General features: G+C 37.1%; 1 protein-coding gene across 8 annotated transcripts in view; it reads left to right on the plus strand.

Moving 5' to 3' along the window:
• FAM118B (family with sequence similarity 118 member B) overlaps positions 1-19,199 on the plus strand; it is a 50,156-nt gene that overhangs the window by 20,313 nt on the left and 10,644 nt on the right. For all 8 annotated transcript variants that reach the window (XM_059184428.1, XM_059184450.1, XM_059184420.1 and 5 more), the window contains 3 exons: positions 2,923-3,015; positions 7,830-8,082; positions 18,131-18,358. In XM_059184428.1, coding sequence (XP_059040411.1) covers positions 2,930-3,015; positions 7,830-8,082; positions 18,131-18,358 — 567 coding nt within the window. In that variant the 5' untranslated portion in view covers positions 2,923-2,929. The remainder of the gene's footprint in view (positions 1-2,922; positions 3,016-7,829; positions 8,083-18,130; positions 18,359-19,199) is intronic.

Consider the following 19,199-nt stretch of genomic DNA (forward strand, 5'->3'; position numbering starts at 1 on the left):
TAAAATGGATTTCTTTCTTTTCTGAAACAGTACTCTGGAAGAAATAAGATATGGTTTATGCTTTGATGCCACTGGATGTATATGTGAGATTGTAGTATATGAGGCATCCTTTAGCCTGAAGGAAAGATGTTACCGTGTTACAAAGCAGGATGTGTATATGATGAAATATAATGTGACAATAGTGAATTTCTTCTCATTCAGTTCCTAAATAAGAGGACTCAAAACATTGCGGAAACAACTTATTAGGAGCTGTTGGCCATATTTAATTCTCTTAAATTATGTAGAATGAGCAGACCTTCAGAATAGTTGACTTTGTAAAGGAAAAAAAAAATAAGAAAGCTTAGTATTCAGGTGTAAACATCAAGAATTTATCATCTGTTAGAATTCAGCAAAAGTAGCCTAGCATATTTTCCAGGAGAACATGATAGGACCAGTCTAGGTAGATTAGTGGTAGTGGGGATATGTAACAAACACAGCACTTGTCATCAGAAAAAGCAGTTTCGTTTAGCTTCTCATTTTAACCGGGTGCCATGATTCCATCAACAGAGCGCCTGGTCACGTAGCAGCTGTCAAGCATTACACAGAATTATTTTGAGTAAATCTTTCTGGAATGTGGGATCTTTCTTTTTTCATAGTTTTGGCCTGCAGAGTAAAAACAAATGAACATAAAGGTGAGATACTACTACTTGGAGAGTGTTTTTAGGTTGTAATAAATAGAATGGTTCAGACCATGATCTTGGGGGACAGACCACCTTGTTTTGAATTATGCTATCCAGCCTTCCTGTCCTTCAGTTTTCTTATCCCTAAAATAGGGTAATCATGGTATTTCATAAGCTTATAGAGATTGTATTAGTTAATATTTGTAAATAGTGTTTGGCATGTGGTAAACACTATCTAACAGTTGGCTGAAATTGGTTTAGTAGCTGAACTGAGCACTGAATTCTAAAGATGTCTGTCTTCACAACTTAATAACATTAAGTTACTTCCCTTTTTACTTTTCTTTAATCTTTCTTAATACAGAGTATTTTTTGCATGGGTTTAATTTGTTCACATGGCCTTTTAGAACCATATTTAAGGAAAGAGCATGAGTATACACACTTTTCATTGTGTATTTTTAAAAACTATCCCCAAGCTAATGGGTCAGCTCATGTAACATAGAAGTATCTGCTCTCCTATACTGCTTCCCCAATCTGGAGCACAGACTGGACTTGAGAGTAGAAAATGACTTCCATAAACTAAAACTTAATGGAAATATTTTATTGGTGATTAACTCTTAGCAAACTGGGATGGTATTGACTGTAATATATACAGATGGTATGCCTGCTGTGTTAAATGTCCTACATTTAACAGAGTTAGCTGGATTGTAGAAAAATCACTGCATTTTATTTGGATGTCTCCTTTTTGCGTCATCATAAGAATTTCCTGAAGATTCTGGAGATTCTGGTTCAGCAATTTGAGTTTAGAGCCTGAAAATATATACTGTCTTTTAAGCTAATTAATAGACCTTATTTTTTAAGAACATGTACATTTAACAGACATTTCCAGTGATTATGAAGGTAAAACTTACTGGTTACACGTCTTCTCTGAGACCCAGTTTTCTCTCCAACAGAATCAAAGATGTTTCTAGAACAATGGCCTACTTCCTAACTCACTTTATGATTTTGAGATTCCTATATTCCTAATGATTATGATACCAAAGAATTCCATTATGTGTGAAACAATATGGGGTGAGGAACTGAGCCATCTATTTACCAGAAAAATTAATTCAGCAAACTTTAGAAAATGTTTACATAAAGAAAAAGCTTTCTATAAAATAGTAAACTTGAAATAATTAGTAGTAATTCACTTTTTTCTAAAGATTTGTTTATTTATTTAGAGAGAAGAGGTGCATGGGGTGAGGGGCAAGGGGAGAGAATCCTCAAGCAGACCCCTTGCTCATCGTAGAGCCCGACACAGGACTCGATTACGTGACCTGTGAAATCAAGACCCTGAGCTCACAACCTGAGCTGAAGCAGTCAGATGCTTAACTCACTGAGCCACCCAGATGCCCCTGGGTTATTTCTAAACATTGACAATAAAACAGTAATAAAACATCCACAACTCTGGTACTCCTGTATTATCTTTTTTTGGATGTGTATGTGCACACTGTTTAAAATCTTGCTGTTTTAGAATTAATGGTCCTTAGATTTAGCAAATTTACTAAAATTTTGTGTGGTTAAAACTTCTCATTATAATTTTCACTCTAATCCATGGTAATTCTCTTACTTTTGCTAGTTATCCCATCATCTGAACATAATTGGTCCTTCTTCATGCATCTTTGATAATACCTTTCCTGTTTATCACAGAGTCTCAGAGTCCAGTGTGTTCAACTAGGGAGATATGCCTCACTGCCTGTGAGGACATAGTTGTTCAGCAATAAGGAGTGTCTAACAATCAGCAAGTTAGTATTGATTGTTCTATTCTTGACTCGGTGATTTCTTTAGTTGATAGTAAATGGATAATTGGGGTCTATTAGCGCACTTATCCATGGATTGTTTTTATTCCCTATGTCTTCCCAAGCCAGTCTCAGGGGAGAATAGCAGGTATTTATTGGGCTCCACAAAGTCATGCCCAATAATTGGTATGAATTGACATCGATTTTTGTTTTGTTTTGGGAAGAAGGGGTTGGGGGAAGCCTTTAGGAACAGAAGCAAGATGACAGTATGGAGTACCAAAGTCATAATTTCAAGGTTAATTTCTTTCAGATGAATTTAATTCTTTAAGTTAGAGATGCTCATTAATTAATGAATCTCTGTAGCGCAGGGACTACCTCTAGAACACCTTTAGGGTATACATATCATTAAAACTGTTTAACATGTGTGCTATTTTAAATGGTATATATTACAGATCTAATTGTGGTCTGTGGTGTTTAATCTATTTTAGAAACTGGATGGCTTCTACAGGGAGCCAGGCCTCTGATATAGACAAGATTCTTGGATTCTTCAGTGATGGCGCACCCCCCACCAAAAAGCCCAGGTAAACAAGGGAAGGGAATCGAGGAACATTTAGTAAATTGCCATTAATGGTAGATGACTAAAAATAACAAACAGACTTGCCCAAAACCCAGTTGTTTTCACAAATTAATATTGACCTTCATATAAAAATCATTTTTATTTTGGCTTTAACTTTTATTTTTAAAAAGGTCATAAATGTACATAATTTCCAAGTCAGTACTCCAGGCTCATAATGCATTGTCCCTTTCCAGAGATAATCACTTTCAGCTTTTCTATCTGTTTCCTCTAATAATTGGATCCATATTTTTAAATGCTGTCTATTTACTGCTATTTTTTAGTTTTTGGTTTTATCTATTTTCCAACTAATTAAGATGAGGATTAGGCTTACTTTCCTGGAGCCTCTCCACACGTGTTGCCCCCACCCTACACACACATGAAACACTCTTTCCACATTTCCCTGGGGTTTTATATTACAATGTTTGGTTGTCAGTTTTCTTTTCCCTTTTTTTTTTTTTTTTAAGATTTTATTTATTTATTTGACAGACAAGAGATTACAAGTAGGCAGAGAGGCAGGCAGAGAGAGAGGAGGAAGCAGGTTCCCTGCTGAGCAAAGAGCCCAATATGGGGCTCGATCCCAGGACCCTGGGATCATGACCTGAGCCGAAGGCAGACGCTTTAACCCACTGAGCCACCCAGGCATGCCATCAGTTTTCTAATAGTTACATATATGACTGTATTAATAGTGTTCATAGCTGAGCCTAACAGTAGTTTGATTATACTTTCTTATTCATTTTTTCCAAGTTATTCTCTCTTTCTCTATCTCTCTCTGTTTTTTTTTGTTTGCTTTGTTTTTTATGTATCTATCAGCTTATCTTCAAACTCTGTGACAGAAAAAAAAATTTTTTAGGTATGCTGACACTCATCAGTAATTTACTAGTTTACATTGTTTCATGGATTTTTTCCCTTCCGTTTTCCTTCCGGACTGGCCTCCGCTCTGGACTATCATTCTCCAGACCTGCTGCATTGCTAATGGTTTGCCGTTTTCCTTTCCCGTGACCCCCAGAATTCCTTTTACATCTCTCCTGTTTTGGATCCTCTCTTTCCTGGATATTGTCTTGCCCTTTTTTGGTGTGTGGTCCTTCATTTTCCTGAAAAATACTCTCATCATGCACTCTTAGTAAGGATTCACAGGAGAAGAGTTTTAGGAGACATTTGAAGATGTCCTTATTATATTTGTCCATTTATTTGATGATTTGGCTGAGTGTTGAATTTTAGATAGGAAATCATTTTCCTTAGAATTATGAAATTATTACTCATCCTCTGCCAGCAGCTGTGTATTCCTGCCGAAATAATGAGTCTTTGCTGATTCCCAGTCCTTTGTGTTACAGGACCTCTTCTTTTCTCATTGGAGACAGAATAGTTATTTTATTCTCAACAACCTGAAATTTTACAGTGAGATACCTTCATATGAGTCTAGATATCAGGTGGCCCTTTCTAAGTTGGCTACTGATGATTCACTTAGGAAAACTTTTTTCTTATTTGATAATTCCCTTCACAGTTTTTTCTGTATTGTGCCTTTGTAGTAGAACTCTACAAACTCTATTTGGATGTTGGACCTTTTGCAATAAGACTCTGTAATTTTCTTTTTTCTTTATTTTTTTTTTCTTTTTTTAAGAGAGAAAAAAAAGAGTGTATGTGAGCTTGGAGTGGGGGCGAGAGAGAATCTTCTTTTTTTCTTTTTTTAACGATTTTATTTATTTGACACAAAGAGGGAGATAGGGGGAGTGGCAGGCAGAGAGAGAAAGAAACCGGCTCCCCGAGGAGCAGAGAGCCCAATGTGGGACTTGATCCCAGGACCCTGGGATCATAACCTGAGCCGAAGACAGACCTTACCCGACTGAGCCACCCAGGCGTCCTGAGAGAGCGAGAATCTTAAGCAGACTCCATGCCCAACACAGAGCCCAACAACACAGCCCTTGAGATCATGACCTGAGCCAAAATCAAGTCGGACACAACTGACTGAGACACCCAGGTGCCCCAAGACTCTAGTTTTCTGTTGCTTTTTTTTATCATTATACCTTCTCAGAGATTTCCTCTTTTCTTCCAGTGTTACAAATTTTTTATTCATGACATTCTTAATTTCCAAGAAATCTATTTGTTTGCCCACCCCTTTTTTATAGTATTTTGTTCATTTTTCAAATATGCCTTTGTTTTTAAATCTATATGAGATACTGTTTTCTTTTCCAATTTTCTTCTCTTTCCTGTATTGTCGCTTCTTTCCTACAGATTCTTTTTTTTTTTTTTTTTTTTTGTTAAGACTTTATTCCTTTATTTGATGAAGAGAGACACACAAGAGAGGGAACACAAGCAGGGGGAGTGGGAGAGGGAGAAGCAGACTTCCCGCTGAGTGAGGAGCCTGATGCTGGGCTCCATCCCAGGACTCTGGATCATGACCTGAGCCAAAGGCAGCTGCTTAACTGAGACTGAGCCACCCAGGTGCCCCCAGCAGATTCCTTTCTATCTGCTAGTTTGTTTAGATATACCTCTCACATTGGGGGCTTGGTTCAAATGTAAGGTGACCTTTCTTTGTCTGCTCACATTTAAGAGAAGACACTAAAAAGCCAGTTTGAGAATCTATGTGTGCTTAAGGGACTTGGTCACTGATGGGCTTCACTGTGGGTGTCAACCATGGGCCAGGTTCTGTAACTGAGGAATCCCAACCTATCAGAATGTGTGGGTCTTTTCTCTCATGCTGGCCTTTTTCCCCAAAAAAGGATGCCTGGATGGGGCATGGGGTGCAGGTATAAGGTTGACTGCCATTGTCTGAGAGTCTTCCTCTGGGAGAAGGATGCAGGGGAGTCTTATATTTCATATATTGACTTTTACTTAATTCCCTTTCCCAAGCTGTGTACAGTGTTCTCAGATACAGAACCCTCTGGTATAGCCTCTCTAGAAAGCAGGCCTCTAGTCATAGAGTTCTAACTGCTTCGAATATGGCCTTGCTACGAATTCTCTGTTTTGGCCCCACCTGCCCCTCTACCTTCAGATTTATTTGAACGCTCCCAAAATTCTATAGAGGGAATCATCTCTTACTGTACAACTCCTAAAATTTTGTTGGCCTGTGTTATCTGCTCTCATCTTTCCCTGTTTTGAGTTTTATGAATTTATGCCTTCTAAAAAAACGTAGTTACTTAGTGGTTTTAGGAAGAATCAGAAATGAAACACAACTGCTGGTTTTTTCCTTTTTAACTAGAAATTTTAAATTAGGCAGATTACACCCTAAACCTATAATGGAAGAGGTAAAAAAAAATTCAAATAATACAGCACAATCAAGTGAAAAGTAAAAATCCTAATTTTCCCCAATCCCCAGAGTTAACCACTATTTATAGTTCTTGTGAATCCCTCTAGAAATTTTCTGTGAGTATATATTTGTATATTTTCCATATCTTGATTGCCTTGAACTCATTTTCGTCATTTGCTTCTGATATCTATTATCAGTCTTTTCCAGTAGACTAAACTTTTGAGATTAAGGACTTCATTTTATTCATAGAAACATTACTAATGGGACGCCTGGGTGGCTCAGTTGGTTAAGCTGCTGCCTTCGGCTCAGATCATGATCCCAGGGTCCTTGCTCAGCAGGGACCCTGCTTATCACTCTGCCTGCTTGTGGGTGCGCGCTCTCTCTCTCTCTCTCTCTCTCTCTGACAAATAAATAAATAAGATCTTAAAAAAAAAAAAAAGAAAGAAAGAAACATCACTAGTACCTACCATAGTATCTGGTACTTGGTAAGTTTTTCATATTTGTTGAATGACCAAGTGCTGGAGTTGGAAATAGGGAAGGCAGTTGCAAGGTTTGTTTCCCCAAAACAGGTTTCCCAAGACTTAAAGTACCATTTCTTATGTTACGACAAAATGCAAATCCTTTTTCTTTTATTTTGACAAAAAATTGAGAAAGGCAGTTCCTTGGAAAACACCTGCCATCAGCAAAAATTAAAGTGAGTAAATATATTTCAAACATATTTTAATGTAGTTTCCAGACTGAAGTGTGGGGAGTGGGGTGGAGTGGGGTATGGAGAACCAAAACACAAAACTGTGTCTGTACTTCTCTTCAAGACAGAACTCCGTGCTTGTCGTGGTAAGAAAGTAATGTTTTCTACTTCTTGTCGTATCTATTGAATAGTTATAGCTTTGTTTATTTAGGTAACGTGAAGCTCCCGTGTTTTCAGAATTCTGTTAGCTACTTTTTTTTTCTTCCTCTTTTTTTTCCTTTTTGCCTTGCAGGTAGAAATCTAGAACAAAATGGAAGTGAAATGTGTTCCCATACTTGATGGTCTCATTCTCAGTTTTAGTCATGCTCAATTTTATCGTACTAGTGTTTACAAAATTGAGCTTAACTTTGGCTTTCTTTCATCTCTTGTTTTATATCTCTCAACAATAGGAATTTAATTTGTATGGATTTCTTTTCTCTCTGGAATCCATGTTTTTTGAAATTTAATGTTGGTTTAAAATATAATTTAGTTAGTAGAACTCAGCTGGGCTGTAATTTAATTGGATCTTTTCCTACTGTTAGTGGGTTTTCTTAGATTGAAAGAACTATGAGGGAGAAAATTGTTTTTAAGATTGCCTCTTAGGATTCCTGAAATAGGTTTTTCAGCAAGCCCTGGCACAATATTCTGGTCTTTTTGCTTAAGATACTCAGGAGAGGTATCAGAAATTGTTATATCCTCTTTGCAACTATGAAAGTAATAGCTGAAAACCATGATTTTCAACAGCCTTTCCATGTGCCTCCTATCTGTTGGACATTCCCAATCCTCTTCGTTTGGTTGACTTTTTCAGGAAGCTGCTTCCAAGCTTAAAAACGAAGAAGCCTCGGGAACTTGTGCTGGTGATTGGAACAGGCATTAGTGCTGCGGTGGCACCTCAGGTTCCAGCCCTGAAGTCCTGGAAGGGGTTGATTCAGGCCTTACTGGATGCCGCCATTGATTTTGATCTTCTAGAAGATGAGGAGAGCAGAAAATTTCAGAAATGTCTCCATGAAGACAAAAATCTTGTCCATGTTGCCCATGACCTTATCCAGAAACTCTCTCCTGTGAGTATCCTCCTGTGTATCTTGGCATTATTTCCTGAAACTGTGACACATGTGCTGAATGTAACAAGGATATTCATTGTGAGCTTATAGATTTTGGAGGGGCAGATGGGGAGAGAGAGAGAATCTTAAGCAGGCTCCACACCCAGAGTAGAGTAGAAAGGAGGGCTCGATCTCACAACCCCAAGATGATGACCCAAGCTGAAATCCAGAGTCTAGAGGCTTAACAAGTTAAGCCGCCCAGGTGCCCCTTTAGCTTATAGATTTGCATAACTCTTGGCTCTTCCACAAAAGGTCTGCTTATGGACCCTATACAGGGTAGTTATCTTGATCCGCACGCGTGTGTGTCTGTATCTGTGTGTGCCTGTAGATGGTAGCAGTAATGATGTTGAGGTCTTTATATTTACAAAAATGAGACCACTGTCCCATTATTGCTGTGTTTTGAATTTATTTTTTCTCTGCTCATTACTGTGTAGTGGCTTGCCCTGCCATCCATGCCTTTTAGGGAATCCCAGAAAGATTAGAGATCATTCTTACCCTTTTTGGGCTAAGCAACACCATTTCTTTAAATGTTCCTTTTAAAGGCAATCACTCAGAATATTTATAAGGAATTTTGTCTTGTTTTATCAAATTGAGTTGGATACCAGTTCATGAATAATAAGGACCTCCTTGTTTGCACTGTCTTCAAAATGCCTTCAAAAATCAGAATTCATTTAAGATATATTTAGAAATAATAGAGTAGCCAAATCATGTTCTAAATCTTAATAAATCACATATTAAAAAAAAACTCTTGTTATAAAATAATTTTTTAAAATATTTTATTTATTTATTTGACAGAGATCACAAGTAGGCTGAGAGGCAGGCAGAAAGAGAGGAGGAAGCAGGCTCCCTACAGAGCAGAGCAGAGAGCCTGATGCAGGACTTGATCCCAGGACCCTGAGATCACGACCTGAGCTGAAGGCAGAGGCTTAACCTACTGAGCCACCCAGGTGCCCCTTATAAAGTAAATTGTTAGTGTTGATTCCCACACCCTCTTTCCAGGCCCTTGGGCATATAGGAAAGAAGTGTCATTAAAAGTTAGCTTAAAAGAGAGCCATTTAAAAGTAATTTCCTCTTGGTTCGTGACTCATTTCAGAAACTTAGTACCTTTTACTTCCTCTTCTCATTTCTTTGTTCTTAATTGTGATAAATTGTTACTAATCTAGAATAGTGTAAATAATTAGTAAGCTTTAAAGAGTTCATAGGACCTCTGTCTCACACCATACACAAAATTAATTCAAAATGGATTAAAGACCTAAATATAAGAACTTAAAACTATAAAACTCCTAGAGGAAAACAGATTTACAGCTTCATGACTTTGGACCTGGCAGCAGTTTTTTTAAAACATGACACCAAAAGCACAAGTAACAAAAGAAACAGTAGATATACTGCACCTTACCAAACATAAAAGCTCTTGGGCTCAAAGAGCACTTTCAAAAAAGTAAAAAGTCAGCCTCCCCCCTCCCCGCCAGAGAACAGGAGAAAATATTAGCAATTCATATATCTCCCAAGGGTGTAGTGTCCAGAATAAAGAACTATTATAGCTTAACAATAAAAAGGCAGGTAATTCAAAGGATTTGAATTGACATGGTTCCATGTGCTAGTAAGCGCATGTAAAGGTGTAGAGTATCTTTTCATGCAGTAGTCATTAGAAAAATCCACATCAAAACCACTTGAGGTATGCTTCACATGCACCAAGATGGCTCGACTCAGAAGGTCAGTTAAATATTGGTGAGGCTGTAGAGAAACTGAATCCCTCATCCACTGCTGGGATTGTGAAATGGTACAGACAATGTGAAACACAGTCTAGCAGTTCCTCAAACAATTAAATATAGAGTTACCATCTGACCCAACAGTTCTGCTTCTAGATAGACCCTAGAGAAATGAAAACACATGTCCATACAGAAACTTACACACAAATGTGGGTAGCAGTATTCATAATAGGCACAAGGTAGAAATAACCCAATATCCATCTACTGTCTAGTGGATAAACAAAATGCAGCACATTCATACAATGGAATACTACTTGCCAATTAAAGGGAGTTCAGTACTGATAACATGCTGCAGTTTGAATGACCCTTAGCGTAATGGAAACCAGTCACAAAGACCGCATATTAGATGGCTGCATTCATGCAGAATGTTCAGAATAAGGAAATCTGTTAGAGACAGAAAGTCGATTAGTAGTTGGCAAGGACTAGAGCACAGATGGAGGGCAGCCAGGTGATATTTAAAGGCTACGTGGTTTCTTTTGATATGATGACATGTTCTAAAATTGACTGTGGTGACAGTTGCGGTATCTGTGAATCTATAAATAATCATTGAATTTACACTTCAAATAGGTGAATTGTTATGAGAATTGTATGTCAGTAGAGTTGTTAAACGTAAAAGGAAAGAAAATGTGTAATTAAAATATTAATCAATAGAAAGTGAGAGTGGCTGTATTAATATCTGATAAAGCACACTTGAGAGCAAAGAGGAAAGAAAACTTTCTTATTGTTGTTGTATAAAATTGTTGTATAAAATTGTTGTTGTATAAAAAGGTAATTAAAGAGTACATAGCCAAAAAATTTAAAGGAAAAGTATTACGGAAGTGTGTCAGCCAGTTAATTAACAAAAATGATATCTTGGTGGGGGGGGGAAGCTCATGAGTACTGTGTTAGACTAGGAAGACTGGTCTGTGGATGAAGACGTTCTCTTTCAGACTAGGATGTACAGTGTTGTCATGCCACTCTCTTGTCTTGGCTGTAACCTTCACTCATCCATCACAGTGGTCTCCTGAGAACAGAAAGCATGATTTTACTAGTTGGGTGAATTGTGATTGAAAGTAATGAGAAGTTTTGAAGTCAGTGTCAGTAAGTGTATACCCAACAAACATCAAACTGGGGTCACTAATTATCTTTGGATGAAAATTTATTATTAACCTTAAAATGTAGTTGTGGGTTAGTGTCAGTTGCAGTAGAGGAGAAATTATCAAACTTTTTGGTCTCAAGACTCCTTTATATACTCTTAAAAATTATTGAGAAACTCAAGTAGCTGTTGTTTTTATAGAGTATTTCTGTCAACATTCACTATTAAAAATTGAGAAATGTTTAAAATATTTACTTAAGTGTACCAATAAGCCTATCACATGTAAACGTAATTAACATGTTTGTGGAAAATAATTACATTTTCCAAAAATGAAAAATTAATTGTATTGTTTCACACTTTAAAGAATCTTTTTAACATCTGGCTTAATAGAAGACAACTGCATTCTCCTATCTGCTGTATATACTGTGTGTTGTTTTGGTTTAAGTATATGGAAAAAGTCAGGTATCACTGGTGTGTAGCTGGCAAAGAAAGAAGTATTTTAATAGTCTTTTTAGATACTTAGAGATATTCACCGTTGATACTACACTAAAAACTCAGTTAAGTGGTAGCTTCCTTCCTAAAGATTAAGAGCAGTATGGAATCTGAAATTTTCCTATTCTGCTGGATTAAAATCCATGATCCATCTTGCACTTAGAATAAATCTTTCACCCATGCATGATTTTGTAGCATCTGTCATTTAGAAAATCTTGGTTCACTGAGTTACATATATCCTCTAGATATTGAAACATTTCACTACACAGCTCAAAAACTACATTCATTAATAACACCACCAGTCTCATCACATAAATATTTGGAGGTTGTCAAGCTCCTGGTGGCAGATTAGAGTTTTCTAAAATTCTGGTTTTTCAGTTCTAAAGTGTGTTTGGAACCAGAATAGACCACAAATAGCCAAAGTAATGTTAAAAAAGAAAACCAAAGCTGGAGGCATCACAATTCCAGGCTTCAAGCTCTATTATAAAGCTGTAATCATCAAGACAGTATGGTATTGACACAAAAACAGACACATAGACCAACAGAACAGAATAGAGAGCCCAGAAATGGACCCTCAACTCTTTGGCCAACTAATCTTTGACAAAGCAGGAAAGAATGTCCAATGGAAAAAAGACAGTCTCTTCAACAAATAATGTTGGGAAAATTGAACAGCCACATGCAGAAAAATGAAACTGAACCATTTCCTTATGCTACACACAAAAATAAACTCAGAATGGATGAAAGACTTAAATGTGAGATAGGAAGCCATCAAAATTCTAAAAGACAACACAGGCAGCAATTTCTGTGACCTTGGCCACAGCAACTTCTTGCTAGACACTTCTCCAAAGGCACAGGAAACAAAACCAAAAATGAACCATTGGGACTTTATCAGGATAAATTTTTTTTTCTTTTTTTTTTTTTTGCACAGCAAAGGAAACAATCAACAAAGCTAGAATGCAACCTACAGAATGGGAGAAGATATTCAAAAATGACATATCAGATACAGGGCTAGTACCCAAAATCTATAAACTCAGCACCCAAAAAAGAAAAAACTGTAGTCACGAAATGGGCAAGAAGACATGAACAGACATTTCTCCAAAGAAGACATTCAGATGACTAACAGCAGACACATGAAAAAATGCTCAACATCACTTGGCATCAGGGAGATACAAATCAAAACCACAATGGGATACCACCTCACACCAGTCAGGATGTCTATAAAATTAACAAGTCAGGAAACAATAGATGTCACTGAAGATGTAGAGAAAGGGGAACCCTCCTACACTGTTGGAGGGAATGCAAACTGGTGAGCCACTCTGGGAAGCAGTATAGAGGTTCCTCAGAAAGTTAAAAATAGAGCTACCCTACAACCCAGCAGTCACACTACTGGGTATTTATACAAATGAAACAAAAACAGTGATTCAAAGGGGCACATGCACACCGGTGTTTATAGCAGCAATGTCCACAATAGCGAAAACATGGAAAGAACCCAGATGTCCCTGGACAGTTGGATAGATAAAGAAGATACATAATATATATAATGCTAGCCATCAGAAAAAATGAAGTCTTGCCATTTGCAATGATGTGGATGGAGTAGGAGGGCATAATGTTAAGTGAATTAAGTCAGAAAGACAAATGCTGTATGATTTCACTTATATATGGAATTTAAGAAACAAAACAGATGAACATAGGAGAAGTGAAGGAAAAATAAGATTAAAAAGAGAGGGAGACAAACTATAAGAGACTCTTAACTCTAGGGAAAAAAACTGAGCATTGCTGGAGGGGAGGGAGTAATGGGGTGATGGACATTAAGGAGGGCGCCTGATGGAATGAGCGCTGGGTATTACATGCAACTGATAAATCACTAAATTCAACCCCTAAAACTAATATTACCCTGTATGTTAAATAAATTGATTTTAAATAATTTTTTTTTAATTTCTGGTTTTTGCTTGAAAGCTCCACTTATGTCATAGGCAACCATAACGGCAGTCCTCAGTTGTTTTCTTCAAAATGGCAGGCTCACTTCATTCGTTTTTTCAAAAATGCCTGAGAATGCCCAGCTCTGAATGACTAGTTTATCATTTGTTCAAGTAAAAATAATGTTTGATGAAAAAACGGATAATTGAGCTTGCAGTTCAATCACGCAAATGTTTTGCCTGGACACAGCCATCATACTTCGGGCTGCAGCAGAAGTGCTCTGTGCACATTTCCTCTTTCTTCATACAGACTTTTAAAAGGAAGGGTCAGGATTTAATACAATTAATAATTTTTACTGCTTAATTAAGAACATTTTTAAGTGAAACTGGGATTTTTTTTCTAAGTCTTTGGTCATGAAGAATGCAATGATTACAGGCACAGCTGAGTTCTACTCTCTTGATTCACACTAAGTCATTAGCAGTTTTACCCACGATTGCTTTTGTACCATTGGTGCACATATCGGCACAGTTTAAAAGACAGAAATTACCTTAATATTATTATGAAAATAATTTTACTTTGCAAACTCCTTAAAGAATCTTAGAGATCCACAGGGACCATGGGCCATGTTTTGAAACCTACTTTATTTATTTTTTTGAAGATTTTAGTTATTTATTTGACAGATCACAAGTAGGTAGAGAGGCAGGCAGAGAGGGGGGTGGGGGAAGCATGCTCCCTGCTGAGCAGAGAGTCCATACCGGGGCTCGATCCCAGGACCCTGAGATCATGACCTGAGCCAAAGGCATAGGCTTAACCCACTGAGCCAACCAGGCACCCAAAAACCCACTTTAATAGAGGATACGTAAGGAAAAAAATAGAGGCAAACCAAAGGCTTAAAAAAAAGGACACACGTTTAGGGAAATGTGAACACTGAGTATTTGACAATAAGGAATTAATATTATTTCTTTTTTCTTTTAGGGGGGCTTTGGGAAATTGTTGTAGTAGCTGCATGAAATACAACGCTTGGGAACTGCTTCAGAAAAATTCTGTTCAAGGGGAGAGCATGGCAGGGTTATAGTGGAGGGGATTTAGGTTAAATAAGATTGGTCATATGTGATAATGGTCGAAACTGGATGATGGGTGTACAGTGGGGCTTATATTTTTTTTACTTTATATATGTTTGAAATGGTCTTTTTTTTTTTTTGTCTTTTTTTTTTTTTTAATTTAGGGGTGCTTGGGTGGCTCAGTGCGTGAAAGCCTCTGCCTTCAGCTCAGGTCATGAGGGTCCTGGGATTGAGCCCTGCATTGGGCTCTCTGCTCGGCAGGGAGCCTGCTTCCCTTCCTCTCTCTCTCTCTGCCTGCCTCTCTGTCTACTTGTAATCTCTGTCAAATAAATAAATAAAATCTTTTTTTTTTTAATCTTTTTAAAAGATTTAAAAAGATTTTTTAAAATTTAAAAAGATTTTTTAAAAAGATTTTATTTATTTATTTGACAGAGACATACAGAGCACAAGTAGGCAGAGCAGCAGGCAGAGGGAGAGGGAGAAGCAGATTCCCTGCCGAGCAGGGAGCCCTATGTGGGGCTTGATCCCAGGACCCTGGGATCATGACCTGAGCCAGAGGCAGCCACTCAACTGACTGAGCCACCCAGGTGCCATGAAATTATCTTTTTTTTTTTTTCTTAATTAAAGAATCTAACAGCAATAATATGGCAGGTTAATTCAATAGGCCCATCTACTGAACCAGTTTCTTACACTAGGGAGGTGATACTGTGCATTCAGTAGAGAGAACTTGGGTTTCAGAATCAGACTCTGCCATTTAAATGCACTGGGACTTTGGGAAAATTCAATTCTCAGAATCTATTTTTGCATCTGTAAAACTGGGCTAATACTCCTTAACTCATGAAGAGTAAGTTAGACAATGTATATGAAGTGTTTGGCACATAGTAAGTACACCCTGAATGTCCGTAACCTTGGTGAGAAAGAGTCAGGATTTTGTGTTTACTGTATCTGGGATCAGAAAAATGAGAGTTAAGGGTAGAAGGAACTCAAGTACCATTGGTTTCATTTCACTGTTTTAAGTGAATAAGAAAACGTCCATAAAATTGTGTGGGAGTTTGGCATTTCCTTTTGACTATGGAACCTCCTTGTTTGTTTTCATTCCTTTGTCTTTGTTTAGGCTACTGGTGGGAAATTTAGTTCTAGGGTCACATATTTCAAGAGAAAGAAATGTTCATTTTAAGTCTGAGGAAATAAAAGAAATAAAAAAAATAATTTAAAAAAAGACTGAGGAAATCATTAGCACAGCTGCAGAAAGCCTCTTTCCTTCCTCTCTGTGTCCATACGCAAGATGTAGGAACTTAAAAGAAATAGAACTAAGAGATAGCTCAAATAAGTGATTTAGAACATTTATTCCCAGGCTTTTAACCTTTTGTATTTCTTTCCTTACAAGCAAGAAAATAGTCCACACCCATAATTACCCGTCTGTATGCGCAGGTATTTTTATCTGTGTGTGTAATAATTAAACTGGCACTGGAATATGGAGTTCTATTAACTGTGTATGAATCAGAGTACAAAATGAAGATATAAAACACAACAAGGAAGTTCTTAAAATCACCATAGTTTTTATTTAATTTTAAGCTTAGTTTTGCTTTTTTGAATAGATATTATGTATGCACCTTGCAGAAATCAAAATGAGGTAAAAAGGTTTACGTACATTCCAACATCTCATTCCCACCATGTCTTTGTCTACCTTCTCTTCCCAAACTCACCCCTCCCCAATAGGTCACCACTGTTATTAACTTTTTGAGTATCCTTTCAGTGTTCCTTTTTCGCAAAACAAGCAAATAGGACTAGATTTATTCTATCTCACTACCTCTTCCATCCCCCATGTCAAAAGGTAACACTCTAAATGTACTGTTCGGTATCTTGTTTATTTTACTTAATAGTATATCCTGGAGATCTTTCCATACTGGCCTCCTTTATGGGTTCTTGGCCAACTCAATTTCCTACACACAGCTTGCATGGCTTGTTTCCAATCCTTTATTATTACAGATAACAGAGCAGTGATAACCTTGTGTATGTCATTTCATTTGTTTGTAGTATATCTGTGGGATATATTCCCAGAGATGGGATTGCAAGACTGTAGGGTAAATGGGTTGTGATTTTGGTAGATACTAAAGGGGAATCGTATTTTTTATATAGTTCATGTATGTGGTGAAATTCACTAAGTATGGTTGTAAATTCTTCACTGTTTCTGATCGGATTGTTCAAGTCGCAGTTGAAAAGCATGCCCTACATTCTTAACCACATAAATATGGGCTATACCATCTGTCTGGCACCAGAAGAGACTCTGAGCCCACTGACAACAGCCTATCATGAGAATCCTGTCTAATGGTAGATGTTGAATGGACTGTGATTGACAGACCAGATAAACTTCAGGGCGTGTCACCACCTTTGCTTTGTGGTTTTAGTTTCACCTCTGTGCTCTAGTTTTCCAATGTTTAAATATTTACCATTTCTTTTAGTTGGTAGGTATAATTTAAAGACTGAGTAATTTTATAAAGTTCTTTGAAAAATTAGGAAAAGAATTTGCAAATGGAAATGTATTTTATGAATCTGCTTACGTGGTTCCATGGAAACAGATCTTTCTCTGAGCATTGAGCTATTAGAAGGAGACACAAAACCAGGAAGGTAGGGGGACTAATTTGAGAAAAAACAAAAGGAGCTCAAACACTTACATTATAGCAGCTGAGTACAGTTACTTGGAGTTTGGGAAATACTGGGGCCTTTATGAACTGATTCTTGCTTTGATACTATCTAACGGGCTGATAGTTGCAGGAACAAAATAGGGATTAGACATTTGTTATAGCACATTACGTAGTTACGTTCCGTTTGAAATTCCTGTGTCCCTGGGCTCACTTCTTTTAAGTTATAAAGCCACCTTTCTACTTGGGGTTTGTATTCTGTTTCCTCATTAGTCATTGAGATATTTACATATACTCAAAATGAAACTGGGAAAGCCCTTATTCAGGTAAATCATATGTAAAGAAGGAGGAAGGGCACCTGGGTGGCTCAGTTGGTTAATCGTGTGCTGTAAGCCCAGGTCATGATCTCTGGGTCCTGGGATCAAGCCCCAGCATTGCGCTCCCTGCTTGGCAGGGAGTCTGCTTCACCCTCTCGCTCTAACCCTCCCTTCTGCTCATGTGCACATGTTCTCTCTCTCTCTCTCTCTAATGAGTAAGTTTTTTAAAAAATCTTAAAATTTAAATAAATTTTTTAAAAAACGAAGAAGTCTTCTTAGAACTGATTAGTGTTTGGTATTTTTAAAAACAGTTGCAAAATGCAGATTTATGGTAACCTTTGTTGTATACTTTTTTTCCCAGCATACCTGTAAACAAATTCCTGAATTATGCTAAGGGAAAAAAGCAGGCAGGGATAAGATAAGCCATTTTTCCTAAATCCATAAACATCTTGGCCATGCCCATTTTCTTCAATCTATAAAAATGCTTGTTTAGAGAATTTATGCTTATTTGCATATGATGTAATAGTACTGATCACTTACTATGTGCTAGGCATTGTGCTAATAAGCACATGGCATGTTTCCTGTTTTTCTTAGTATAACTTTCTGAGGTAGACAATATTTTATCCTTATTCTTAAGTACACAGTATTCTTCAAAAATTTGCTATATTATTGTAATCAAAACAAGTGACCGACAAAACACGTGGAATTAATTTTTCTCTTTCTAATCCCTTCCCAGCGAACTAGTAATGTTCGATCCACATTTTTCAAGGACTGTTTATATGAAGTATTTGATGATTTGGAGTCAAAGATGGAAGATTCTGGAAAACAGCTTCTTCAGTCAGTTCTTCACCTGATGGAAAATGGAGCCCTGGTATTAACTACAAATTTTGATAATCTCCTGGAACTGTATGCAGCAGATCAGGGAAAACAACTCGAATCCCTTGACCTTACTGATGAGAAAAAGGTAACAAGTAAGGGATTGTTCTCTTCTTCAGGCTAATGGGTTGTATCTTCATCAGAAAAACTGTTTTCTAGTTGGTATATTATACACTGCTGGTATTTATGTTGAGGTATAAAAGGAAGATTCTTGTCCCTAGTTGGATTTTTATTTTTTCGTTTTGAGATAAAATCAATACAGAGTAAAAAATGCACGGCTCTGAAAAGTATTCAGGTCTGTGAGTTTTGACAATTTCAAAGCAAGGTTATAGGAAGTCATTTAAACTGTAAGATCTTTTTAACATTTGCTAATATCAGATGAGCACAATATGATTTAGAGTTCTTTCTTAGGATATATTCTTCATGGCTTCTATAAGAAATATATGAAAACTACTTTTTGATGTTGAAGAGCAACTTTCAAGCCAAGTGATAGCTGGGCTGAAGTTGATGTTCAGTGGAAACCTCAGGAGTGTTGTGTTTTGTTTTGTTTTGTTTTGTTTTGTTTTGTTTTGTTTTTAATACAGCCCATGCTGTAGTTGAGCCACTTACCATAATACTGAATTATAGATGTTGATCTATGTCAACTAACAAGATAAGGCTTTTTTATTAGAATGGTCACTTGAATTTGTAATTTGAACTTCCACACCAGTAGGAGATTCTGTAGATGGACTTCCATTACTTAATTGATGAAATACAGTGAAACCATGAAAAGGAAAATATTTCCATTACCATAATCAGAGATGATGAATGAAGAAGGAAGAAAGAAAAAACAGGTTATAAAATGCTACCAAGTCTCATTTGTCCTGCTTTGTATTTTGCAATTTTCCTTCTCCACTTTGTTTTCCAAGGAACCTGTCTGACTTAGAGCC

Source organism: Mustela lutreola, chromosome 1 (genome assembly GCF_030435805.1).
Source record: "Mustela lutreola isolate mMusLut2 chromosome 1, mMusLut2.pri, whole genome shotgun sequence".
Lineage (NCBI taxonomy): Eukaryota > Metazoa > Chordata > Mammalia > Carnivora > Mustelidae > Mustela > Mustela lutreola.